The following is a 12,322-nucleotide window of genomic DNA, read 5'->3' on the forward strand; positions in this document are numbered from 1 at the left end:
CGCCGCCTCCCCCGGGGCGCCCCACGCCGTTATTCGGAGCAGCATTGTAGGATACCAAAACCAGTGCGGCAACTTACTGGACATCACCTTGGTGCCATCGTTCTGCTGCCTTGGAACTATTCGCACAACAGTTTGCTACTGATGACCCACCCCCCGCGACGCCCCACGCCGGAAATCTGGACGTTGTGCTGCGTTGGGACTATTCGCACAGCCGACCGCTACTTCGTTGTTTTTCCCTAAAAATGTTTATATGTTATTACTATTTTTTTTCTTGTATATATTTATAAGTTATTAAAGTTTTATAATCTTACTACTTTGTCGGAGTGCTATATATTTTTAATGTGACACATAATTGTAAAAACTTTGATGTACAAAGAGTCATCCCTGGAATCTTCCGCTTCAGGCTCGGTCCCCTCCCCAATCACAATACAGGATGGTTTTCAGATAATAGGAACGCGTCTGCTGTGACGGATCTCATCGAGTGTGGGCCTTGATCTACTATAACTCCTTTGAAGAGGGGTGATTCTTTACAGCTGGGGCCATAAACTACATCTGCAGGGCTAGCTGATACCCTAGGACCAGCCTGGACAATCGGACATAGAGGAAAAGGAGTGTCAGAGGGTGCGGTAGTGAATAGGGCGAAAGGGAGGTGTCGGGCGGGCACAGGGTGTGATTCTCAGGGAAGAGCAGCGCAGATGGGGGGAGGTTTATTACCCATGCATAAGACAGAGAGCGGGGGTGACCACTGCCTGGGGGAGATGCTTGCGAGGGTGGGGAGCCATGCTAAGGATCGACAGCGTGCACAGAGTGGGTCTGGTCAAGGCATCTAAAATGGCTGCCGTGCACGACAAAAGTGTGGCATTTGAAAAAAGACAAGATGGCGCAGACAATGTTTTTCAACACTTCCTGATTTCCTTCGAATCGAACGTTAACAGACGTTGGGGCATATTAGCAAAGTTAAGCGATATTTATCCCTAACGATGCTTAGCAACGATTTTTTTACCGCTAAGCATCGTCAGAAATTATCGCAGATAAACCTTGCTATTATCAAGGTTTATCGCAAATACGATAATAAACGACCGCAATGCATTAATATCGCTGAAAACTCAGCGATATTCATGCATTACCGAGCTAATGCTCTTAGCCATGTTATCCACCTCCCATTGGATAACATGGCTAAGAACTGCTCAGGGCAGGTGCTAGCTTTTGGAGATATTCGCGCTTAACTCGAATATTTCCAAAAGTTGATAATAGGAGATAGCGATGTTAGCGACTGTTTCCAGTCGCTAACATCTTGGCATGCCCACTTTGCATGTCATTAGTGATAAATATCACTCACATGCAAAGTGGGGCCCAAGATGGTCGCTATCTCCTACTAGCCGTCGCTAACTGGTGTTAGCAACAGCTAGGTAATACAGATATAATTTTATCTCCGCGAAGCGGAGCGCTGTTACAGATATATATCTTGTTTTTGAACGTTAATTTCTCAAAATCCACTGAAGCACATATATTGAGACCTAGCAAAGGCACATCGAGCTACCAGTCCCTACAATTTTGCCAAGTTTCGTGCAAATCCATTCAGCCGTTCGATTATTATTATTTTTTTTTTGCCCCGCGCGGCCCTTTTAAAACCTCCACATCAAACCTAAGAGGTCAAGGAGGATCTACTATGCCCCCTTATGGTCATTTGCCCCTTCGCTTTGGCCTCCTCTTGTCTCTCGATCCTACCGAGAGACAAGATGGCGGCCGCTACGGACTGTTTGGAATGTTTACAGACGCCGAAGAACCAATCAGCTTCGCAAAGCTCCGAAGCGGAGCGCTGTTACAGATATATATCTTTTTTTGAACGTTAATTTCTCAAAATCCACTGGAGCACATATATTGAGACCTAGCAAAGGCACATCGGGCTACCAGTCCCTACAATTTTGCCAAGTTTCGTGCAAATCCATTCAGGCGTTTTATTATTATTTTTTTTTTTTTGCCCCGCGGGGCCCTTTTAAAACCTCCACATCAAACCTAGGGGGTCAGCGAGAATCTACTATGCCCCCTTATGGTCATTTGCCCCTTCGCTTTGGCCTCCTCTTGTCTCTCGATCCTACCGAGAGACAAGATGGCGGCCGCTACGGACTGTTTGGAATGTTTACAGACGCCGGAGAACCAATCAGCTTCGCTTCACAAAGCTCCGTTGCGCGAAAAGTACGCGAACTGGAGCGCTGCCCGGTCCGCTGTTACAGATATATATCTTTTTTTTAACGTTAATTTCTCAAAATCCACTGAAGCACATATATTGAGACCTACAAAAGGCACATCGGGCTACCAGTCCCTACAATTTTGCCAAGTTTCGTGCAAATCCATTCAGCCCTTCGGGCTAAAAGTGAGGCCAACCGCCCTATGGAAAACTCAATGTTAAAAACACGTTTTGGGACCCCCCTTTTTTCTCGGCCCCCCCTTGACGAACCCCCCCCAAATTTTCAAGGGCTGCTCAGAAACAAAATGTGCCATTTTCCTGAAAATTTCAGCCAATTCCGTCCACAAACGCCAAAGTTATTAGACATAGAATTTTCAAAAATCCCATAGGGAAAAAATCCTAACTATATATACCTACTGGCGACCGCCAGTAGGTAATATAGTTATGTACATTGAATTTCTGTTTCTTTTTAACATAAATTAACATTTTATTACCAGATGTAACCATGCCAACTCACCCAGGGTGTGAGGAGGACCAGGAAACTCTACAGCTCACTTGATTGTCTGTGAAATAATTATTTGTTTTCCCCATTATAGCAGAAGAAGCGTTGAACATGATGCAGGTCTCAGGCAGCATCAAAGAAGAGAGACCGACCATCCCCGTAGCTCATCAGCTCTCTGGGGTAGTTACTTTCTGCCCGGCAGGTAAGATATCTTTTTAGATGGAATTGTATAAATATGTTTCAGTCATAGGCAAGAATGTTATTAGGCGTCAGTTTATTGTGACTCCGGTATTAAGATTAAAAGCAATTCACTGGTATATGGAGCTGACAGATAAAGAACATAAACGTTAAAGGAAATACTATAACATTAAGTGTTGGTAACACCAAGAATCATGAATCTACTTATTTTCTTTGGAGAATTTATTATAAATGAATTCTATATCTCTAACAGCTCCGTAAAATGTCACAGCTTGGATGCTTTCGCATGAGCAGTAAGAATATAATGATGTTCAAAGATGACGCCACTTTTACGCAGCATTGGTCTCCTTTCCAAATTGCTCGTCTGTTTACTATGTTGTACTAATGACGTAACAGGACATCCGAATTACTATTGTAAATATAAGCACGGTAATGCTGCTAACACACTGACAGTCGAAAAAGGCGCAAACCGAAACGCTTCCTGTTTGTTTTGTTACTCGTTGAATAAATTGAGTTTTTCTCTCACTCAAGTGCTGTCTACATTTTTTGAAATTCTGAGCCTGTTATGAATCCCTGTACCCATGCCACGATTTCTGACCATCACCCGCCCCTGAGTGCTCAGCGTTTTCATGGTGTACTGGAGCAGTAATTTTATGAACGCCAGAGCACCACCGCGAAATTGAAGCAAACTAAGGCGGCCTGAATCTCGAGGACGGGTGAGTTGAAGGCCCCACAAGACCCCGTTTTGATTTGTCTTCCGCCTGCAACAAGTTACCTGAAAGTATTGAATGATAACGGATTCAACCATGGAGTTGCTGGAGTGAGTGAGAGGGGAATTGGATTTTGAATGGATACACAATTGAATCAGTTGTAAAATACAATGTTCAGTGATACAGCCAGCCGAGAAGTGGCAATTACTATCTTTAAAAGAGGACAAGTGGGTGAGGAAGCTGGTAGAGAAACTCCTCACACCACGCAAGATGGTCTCAAGAATCAATTTGGGAAATTAAAAAGACGGTAAGAACGAGATACGCAGAAGTGGTGGGAAGCTATATCTCTCCAAAATTATATTGAGGTAAACCGTATTCCTAGAGGCCTAAGAATATACACAGTTTCGGCCTATGAAAATCCAGACCCAAACCTGCTTGATGAATGGGCAGCCTTTACTACTGAATCAGCAGTAGGTATGTTGAAAATCCTAATGAAATTCGCTTGTAGTCCTAGAGAGATATGCTTAAAAGAAATTGAAGAGCTTGCGGCACTAATTACTAATGACTTAGATGCAAAGACTAGGGAAGAGCTCAAAGAAGCTATGAAAAAACAACTCTTAATATATGAAGACAAAATAAATCAGCACTAGCATACGACATTTTATTGTGATGCTGGGACTATGAACAACGCAGAGTACTTACTGTTGCTCGCAAATTTGATGCACCGATTAGAGCCCTAAGAAGTAACACCAACAGCTCAACTATTGAACAGAGAGAAACGTTGGAATCGGACATTGCCATGGACTCTGAACAATCAGGTGAAGAAGGTGGGGACCCAGAAATACGGGCTACAAAACAGACCCTTTTTCACAAGAAATTTCAATTATTAAGACAATCGTAGCAACGAGGAAGCAGAGGCAAGATCCCGAAATGCAGTATGCGAGGAAGAGAAGAAAAACGAGAAGAGGGAGCTACAATAAATACAAACAAAGGAATTGCCTTGCAAACAAGAAGCAAACGAGGTTTCAAAAAGCCATAGATGCAGACAAATTAACTATCATTAATCTGACCCCAAGAGTACTAACAAAAGTGGAAGAATCTTCTCTAAAAATATGACTTACATTTTGTCCAACACAAGATTTCGAATATACCAAAACAAGTATTGATCTTTTTCTTTTTACCCGGAAATTGAAACTTCATAAGTTCTTCAAAATCAAAGGATTAAGTCACCAACAGAGTTTGGATGAAAGTTCTGAGGGAACAGCTACATTAACTGACATACTCACAGGGAACGACCTTGAGACTCTGTTCGTATTAGAAGATCTGGAATCATTTCCTAGAATGGAAGAATGCGTCTGGGACATTATGGAAATAGAGAGTTTTGGCACCATGCAGAAAAAAATGGAAAACCGGATTTTAAGTGAAATCAACATTCTTGCCGCCAACATCATTTGATACAATTGATGTATCTGAAGATACAGTCAAAAAAGATCTGATGAAAATGAGGTTTGTGAAATTGAGGAACAAGTCTCAAAAGCAGGTAATAATAAATTTATCTAAGGAACAAAGGAGTGCCCTAATAGGAATTCAGAAAGATCAGAATATCGTATGTAAACCATCACATAAAGGTGGCAACATTGTATTGATGACGAAAGAATACTATTGGAAGCATTACGGCTACTAACAGACATCAGTTGCTATGTACCAATACAAAAGGAGGACTATAACGCAAGCATTGAAACATATCATGACATGATACAGAGATGGTTTAGTCATGGAATGATAGATCATGATTAACTAAGGTTTCTAAAATGTCCTCACCCAGTTACGCCGACGTTCTGTCATCTTCCCCAAATACTTAAAGATGATAAGGCACCCCTGGGCCGCCCGCTCATCTCATCTAAGGGCAGTTTGACTGAATCCATGTCCCAATACGTTAATTTTTTTTTTGTTTGACTTTGTAAGAACATTACCATCTTATATCCGTGATACCAAAGACTTCATTAGAATAATCGCAAACATTACTTCGGAGCAAGATATGTTGATGGTTGCGTTATACATAAGTCTGTATACAAGAATTTGCCATAATAAAGGTACAAACGCCATACAATACTTCCTGAAAGGAAGATTACTGAAATTTGCAGAACACAGCGAGATGTTCATTGAGTTCCTCACTTTTTGCCTTACTAATAATATCTTTTTGTTTCAACAACCACTGTATATGCAAACACATGGGACCGCTATGGGCGCCTGCTTCAACCCCAGCTACGCAAATGTATTTGTGGGCTGGTGGGAGAAGCAGGTGGCATGGGCAGATGTGTAACACATGGGTGTCCTGCATTGTGGGGTGGTATCGTTCTATTGACTCCTTGTTTATTTTATGGAAAGGCCCACAAAAAGAAGTTGAATAATATATTAAAGTTTTGATTATTAATGAAATTAACCTGCAATTTAGTGGTGAAATAAATGCAATAGAAGTGAATTTTCTGGATTTGAAAATATTCCTTGTAGATGGTCAGATGTGTACAACCTTATTTTGTGAACCCACTACGGGTAACTCCATTTTGGAAGCATGCAGCAGTCATCCAAATCCCTTGAAGAAAAGCATTCCTTATGGAGAACTATTACGTATCAAAAGGAATTGTACAAGAAAACAAGATTATGAACAAGCGGCAAGAGAGGCTTTTGAAAGATTTAGATCACGAGGATATAAAGGGGAATATACTTCAAAGTGCATAAGAGAGAGTAGATTAGATCTCACGTAACTGTCTTCTCAAAGAAAAAAATGCAAAAAAAAATACTGAAAAGATATTGGATCCGGAATTCAGACTTATTACTACTTTTTCCAATGGGTCGCATAATGTAAGAAACATAATACAACGTAATTGGCATACCTTGCACACTGACCCAATTATTGGAAAGATTGTTCCTGAGTATCCCAAAATAAAATGTAGAAGGAGTCATTCAACGAAAGACACATTAATACAGTCACTTTGTGACAATACCAATAAATCCACGAATGAGTGATTTGACAGGATGTTTTCCTTGCACTAAGTGTAAGGATGTAAGAACAGCCATAAAACATTGACATATGATGTACCAGTATGTAACAGACCAAGACCAATAACTAAGTTCTTAACATGCAATACACCTTGCTGTGTTTACTGTCTTATATGCCCATGCAAACGTATGTATATAGGCAGCACTATCCACCAAAGGAAGCGTAGGATTCTGGAGCATTCACGGGCAATAGAAAAGAATGACCAAACCTACCCAGTCTCGAGACACTTTGCTCTACATCATCGGAGTGATGGAAACCTATTACGGTTTTTCTGCTTAGATCATGTCCCACCTAATGAGAGAGCTGGAGATAGAGTAATAAAACTGCGTAGACTGGAATCAAGGTATATTGTTGATTTGCAAACAAAGGTGCCCCTAGGTCTGAACACAGAAAAGGAATTGGCAATTCACCTAGGATAATTTCAACTGAATTGGCCCACTGGCTGAAATTTCCTCTTCATTTTTAGCTAAATGTTTAATTTCATTATTCTTTTTTGTGGTACCTATAAATTGCGATTTGTAAAACTGTATTTCTTTATATTTTGTTTGGATTATGAAAATGTACAATGAACTGATGTCCTATAATTCAGTACAGAGATGGATAAGTGGTTTAAATCTGAAATATTTTCAACTATTGATATGAATGATTGCTCATCCAGAGCATGATTAAGTGTTATTTACACCAAGAACCCTAAATCAACTTATTTTTTTGGTAGAATTTATGTTATGAATTCTATATCTCCAACAGCTGTGTAAATTGTCACGGCTTGGATGCATTGCATGTGCAGTAAGAATATCATGATGTTCACAGATGTCACCTTATTTACACAGCATTGGTCTCCTTTCCAAATGCAAGTCCGTTTACTATGTTGATGTACTAATGACGTACTTCACCACCACCGTACCTGTTTTTGGGACCACGTCGGGAGCAGGCTAAAGCCCCGCTAGGTGACCGCGTCTACTGCCTCGCACCAGCATCAACGCCGGAGAACTCCAATTCCCGGCAGGCAGTGGGGTGCGCACGACGCACATCATCTGCAAGCGCCCGGAGGCGCTTAAAAGACCGAGGCGCCTCCCGCAGCGCAGGACACTCCACCACCACCGTGCCTGTTTTGAGGACCATGTCGGGGGCAGGCTAAAGCCCCGCTAGGTGACCGCGTCTACTGCCTCGCACCAGCATCAACGCCGGAGGACTCCAATTCCCGGCAGGCAGTGGGGCGCGCACGACGCACGTCATCTGCAAGCGCCCGGAGAATAAAAGACCGAGGCACCTCCGGCAGCACGGGACACGCGCGGGCGTGCCCGGGCGCTTCCCGGGCCAAGGGCGGGCCCGTCCCGCGACAGGAAGAGGCAGGGCTGGGCCACCCCTCTTTCACTTGGCTCCAAACGCATCTACAATAAGAACATATGGACTAAAAAGTACTGAGGGGATCTCAAGGGGGACTATTGCCAACGGTGTTTTAATAATTATACCCAAAGGGTGCCTAATATCCAATAACAAAGCTACCAAGAGGGACCTGATCGGGAACAATGGGAAAAAGGAAATCTATGGAGGGGGGTCCCGCTCTCGCAATTACAAAAAAGGGCAAAAAAGCAAAAAAGTCTCAGCATGCGGCCACCAATTGTGTCCTCTCAAGCATTGAAGCCATTGTCAGTGAATGTGAGGCGATCTTGGGGGGAAATACTGGACCTACTGCGAGGGAGGAAAGTGACCTATGTAATGGGGCCCCGAAAACAAACAGGAGCAAGGTGATCCCAGCAGTTTTTAACAAGAAACACCCTCCCCCTGTCCAATTGTTGAAGTGCATATCCCGCCCGAGTGCCTATCGGAAGAAGGTCCTGTAGAAACTTTAAACACTGTCATTTCGCCCACTAAGATAGGCCCACCAGAGGCCATTCCTGAGATTCCTATCCTAGCCCAAAATGCGGCTCTAATTGAGAAAATCATTCCCTGCTCTAACAGATTTGCTGTTTTAGAAGGCGAATCCGGGGATCTAGTTGATGAAACATCACATGGCACTAGGAAATTAGATCACAAGACGGGCAACCATGAGGACTGTTCAACATGTCTTTCCTCTAATAGATTATTGATGAATAAAATGGGAACTCTCGAGAGGGAATTGGGTTTAATTAAAAAATTGTTGTTGGAACTATCACGGAAGGGGGAAACGGGTGGGATTAAAAAAGCATTGCCCCTAATACCCCCTGTATTAATAACACAATCGAACACAAGGGAACCCCCCCTCATGAAACCCAAGCCTGGTGGGGGGCTACGAGGAAAAGTTACCATGGACCATAGTCAGATAGGCAGTAAGAACTGCAGGGTGCTCCCCAATACGGGCTCGTATGCAGATGTAACAAAATCAGGGGGAGCTATACAAAAGTGCTACGATCAATGTCCGCTTAAAACCAACTCTGGTAGCCCAAGTACTTTGAATACAGGGCCAAGCACAGGTGGTTGCCAGAGACCCCAGTCTAATAATAAGCCCCTGGGGAACTCAAAGGCCACGGTATACCTAACCAGGGTCTCAAAATCTAGGGGGGGGTCATGTTTATGAGAGCAGTGAAGCCATTCCTAACAAAGCAATTCACTGGATACGACATTTGAGGGGATGCAGATCAATTATCAGGGAGGATATGATCAGTGTTAAAAGACTGTCCCTGTTTAGCTCCCACACAGACTGTATTGAAATAAAGTTGTGTAGCGTGGCGATGGCGGAAAACTTAGTATCCCTGGAGTATCGATCCTGCCCACCTAACCATTCTAATATCCAAATTAGATATTTCCCACTGTGGTCCAGAGACTGGATGCAGGATGATTCTGACCTGAATAAAATAGACTGACTAGATAAGGAAATGCCCCCTGTACACGCAGCCGACACACTTATTGCTGTCAATACGGAAAAATTGATCCCAGCTACTATGGCAACCCTGACTAATGTGAGCCCGGAAGGCTCTAGATTGGGTAGTGTAGACCATTGTGAGCTTGTGAATTGGTCCCCTGATTCAAGAGTGCCCGCGGGCCCGGTCAACTTTAATCTAATGGACATGGTCCCTCGGGCTTCCCCTGCCGGTGAGGAAACAGCGGTGTGGTCTCCCTGCTCTCCTGGAACATAGCAGGTCTCCAAAAGAAACTGGCCATCCCGGAATGGAATGAGTTCATCAGCCAGTATGAGATCTGCATGTTTCAGGAGACTTGGAGCATGACACCGCTGTATAAGTCTGGGTATTCCACTTTCTATGTTCCGGCAATTAACTCGGGGAAAGGGCGACCTTCTGGAGGCTTACAAATATGGATCAGTGTGGCATTAAATTGTGACATCTCTAATCATAACTCAGGTTCGAGTGACATTATACACTTATCTGTAAGAAGTCCTCACAATTACATATCGGTGGTATTGTTTAACATTTATGCTAGAGGTACCCCAGGGGGACAAAGCTCAGACACCATAGCAGCTTTAGAAACTGCATTAGCAGGTGTCCCACCTTTGGCCAATATCATCGTGGGTGGTGACTTCAATTGTACATATGAGCCACTGATGGAAGAGGATCTAATGGGGGTGAGTGAGGAAGATGCAAGGCTGGGAATTCCTCCGCTAAATTTTCCGATAATTGGAAAATGGACACCAAGGGTGGTTCAAATCAATGCTCTAGCTATAGAATACAATCTGCGAGCACTAAATGGTAGAACCACCTCAGATGCCAATGGGCCAATGGGTCAATGGCTTTTAATAGGCCGAGCAGTCCCTCACGTATTGATTACATTCTGCTTAATACCCGATTTTGGGGGAGCTTATTAGACATGGAGGTGATTCCGTCGCAAGACAGCGATCATAACCCTCTATGCATGAAAATTATGGGGGGAAACTCGGGAGAAGTACCTAAACCCCCGTTACTGAAAACAAAAGAGGTTGTCCCTTCCAACTGTAACCGCAGATTAAAATGGCAGAAGGTGGCTTGTCAGGAAGAAATGCTGTCTGGTATCAAAGAACTAGTATTAGCGATGTGCAGGGAACTGACCGTACTTAATCTGCCTCTAGATACTACGCAGGGACCTGGCCTAAGAGATCTATATAGCAATCTGGTAGAGAAACTAGGCTCCTTCTTTACCACAAAGGTATCTAGAAGTAATAAGAACAATATGCCCAAGTGTGGTAATTTGTGGTACACGGCCAGGTGTAGGGATAAAAGAAAGTCTATAACCCTCGCACTGCATAGCAAACATCCCGTGGCTATTAAGGATGCTAGAAAGTAATATAGTAACACGGTGTATCTGGCAAAACGGGAGTGGGAGGAGGACCACTGGCAACAGCTTAGAGTAGCTGCCCAGCTAAAAGATTCTACCCTATTCTGGGAGTTAATAAACAAACTTAACAGAAGGGGAGAAGAACCCGTCCCAAACCACATAACAGACCAGCAATGGTTCTTACACTTTTCCAAACTATATTCTGGCGAGATGGAAAAAGATCAAAGTCAAGGGCCACCGAGAGAGATGTCTACAGATACCACTGAGCCATCTAATTCCTTCACCATCAATGAGGTTGAATTGGCCATAAAGAGTGTAACCCCGGGAAAGGCAGCAGGGCCGGACGGCCTCCCCGGTGATTTATTTCTACACGACCCCCCTTTATGGGCCAACTTCATCACCCTTCTTATGAACTCAATTGCACAGGGACACCCAGTCCCTGAGTCGTGGAAGGGAGCTGATATTCAAGAAAGGCGCCAGGGAGGACCCTGCAAACTACAGGCCGATTAGTTTAATCGATGCAGTTCAAAAAGTAGTGGGCAGGGTTATTGTCTCTAGAATAGGGTCTTGGCTTGATGAGGGGAACATTCTGACACACTTCCAGGCGGGTTTCAGGGAAAGGGTGGGTACGATGGACCAGGTTTTCAGATTCTTTGCGGTTTACTGGAATACTGTTTCCATCGAGAAAGGAAGTTTATGCCTTGCCTTCATTGACCTGAAAACCGCCTTCGACTTGGTGCCCTGTGTAAGGCTATGGCAGTTTCTAAATGACAGGGCTGTGTGATGGCACCGACTTTGTTCTCTCGTTTTATAAATGGGTTGGTAGCCCATTTGAGAGAGAACCCGGCCGATGCCCCAGTCCTGGCGGGAGAGAAAACACCCACCCTCCTTTTCGCAGATGATACCCTGCTGATGGCTAAAACCCCTATGGGGCTACAGAAACTGCTGGATAGTTGTAAACTGTTTTGTGATTCCCGGGGTTTGCTTATTAACACCTCTAAAACCAAGCTGATGGTATTGTCAACATCTAGAAAACCAAGGAGGATTAATATTACCCTAGATGGATCTCCACTAGAGGTAGTGGAGGCGTTTGACTATCTAGGTATCAGGGTGAATAACCGAATGAAGTGGGGCTCTCATGTGACCAAAATGCTCCTAAATCTTAAAAGAGCGTCGGGGGCAATTCTGAGAAATCAACAAATCTCAATTAGTAAACCTATAGCCCCAGCTCTCGTGGTATACGAAGGGAAAGCGTTAGCCTCCGCAGTGTATGGTTCAGAAATGTGGGGGTTTGAAAATACCACGGAACTGGTTAAAGCAGAGAACAAGTTTATGAGGGATCTGGTGTCCCTCCCTCTTTCAACACCCTTAAAACCCCTCTACCATGATCTGGGAAAACGTTCAATTAAGGATATAGC

The 12,322-nt window shown here is 43.7% G+C and overlaps 1 protein-coding gene across 46 annotated transcripts in view; it reads left to right on the forward strand.

Moving 5' to 3' along the window:
* The window catches only part of LOC144772242 (uncharacterized), a 507,669-nt gene that overhangs the window by 219,260 nt on the left and 276,087 nt on the right, over nucleotides 1-12,322 (forward strand). For all 46 annotated transcript variants that reach the window (XM_078656424.1, XM_078656425.1, XM_078656418.1 and 43 more), the window contains exon 9: nucleotides 2,785-2,892. In XM_078656424.1, the coding sequence (XP_078512550.1) occupies nucleotides 2,785-2,892 (108 nt within the window). The remainder of the gene's footprint in view (nucleotides 1-2,784; nucleotides 2,893-12,322) is intronic.

The sequence above is a fragment of the Lissotriton helveticus genome, chromosome 8, assembly GCF_964261635.1.
Source record: "Lissotriton helveticus chromosome 8, aLisHel1.1, whole genome shotgun sequence".
Classification (NCBI taxonomy): Eukaryota; Metazoa; Chordata; class Amphibia; order Caudata; family Salamandridae; genus Lissotriton; species Lissotriton helveticus.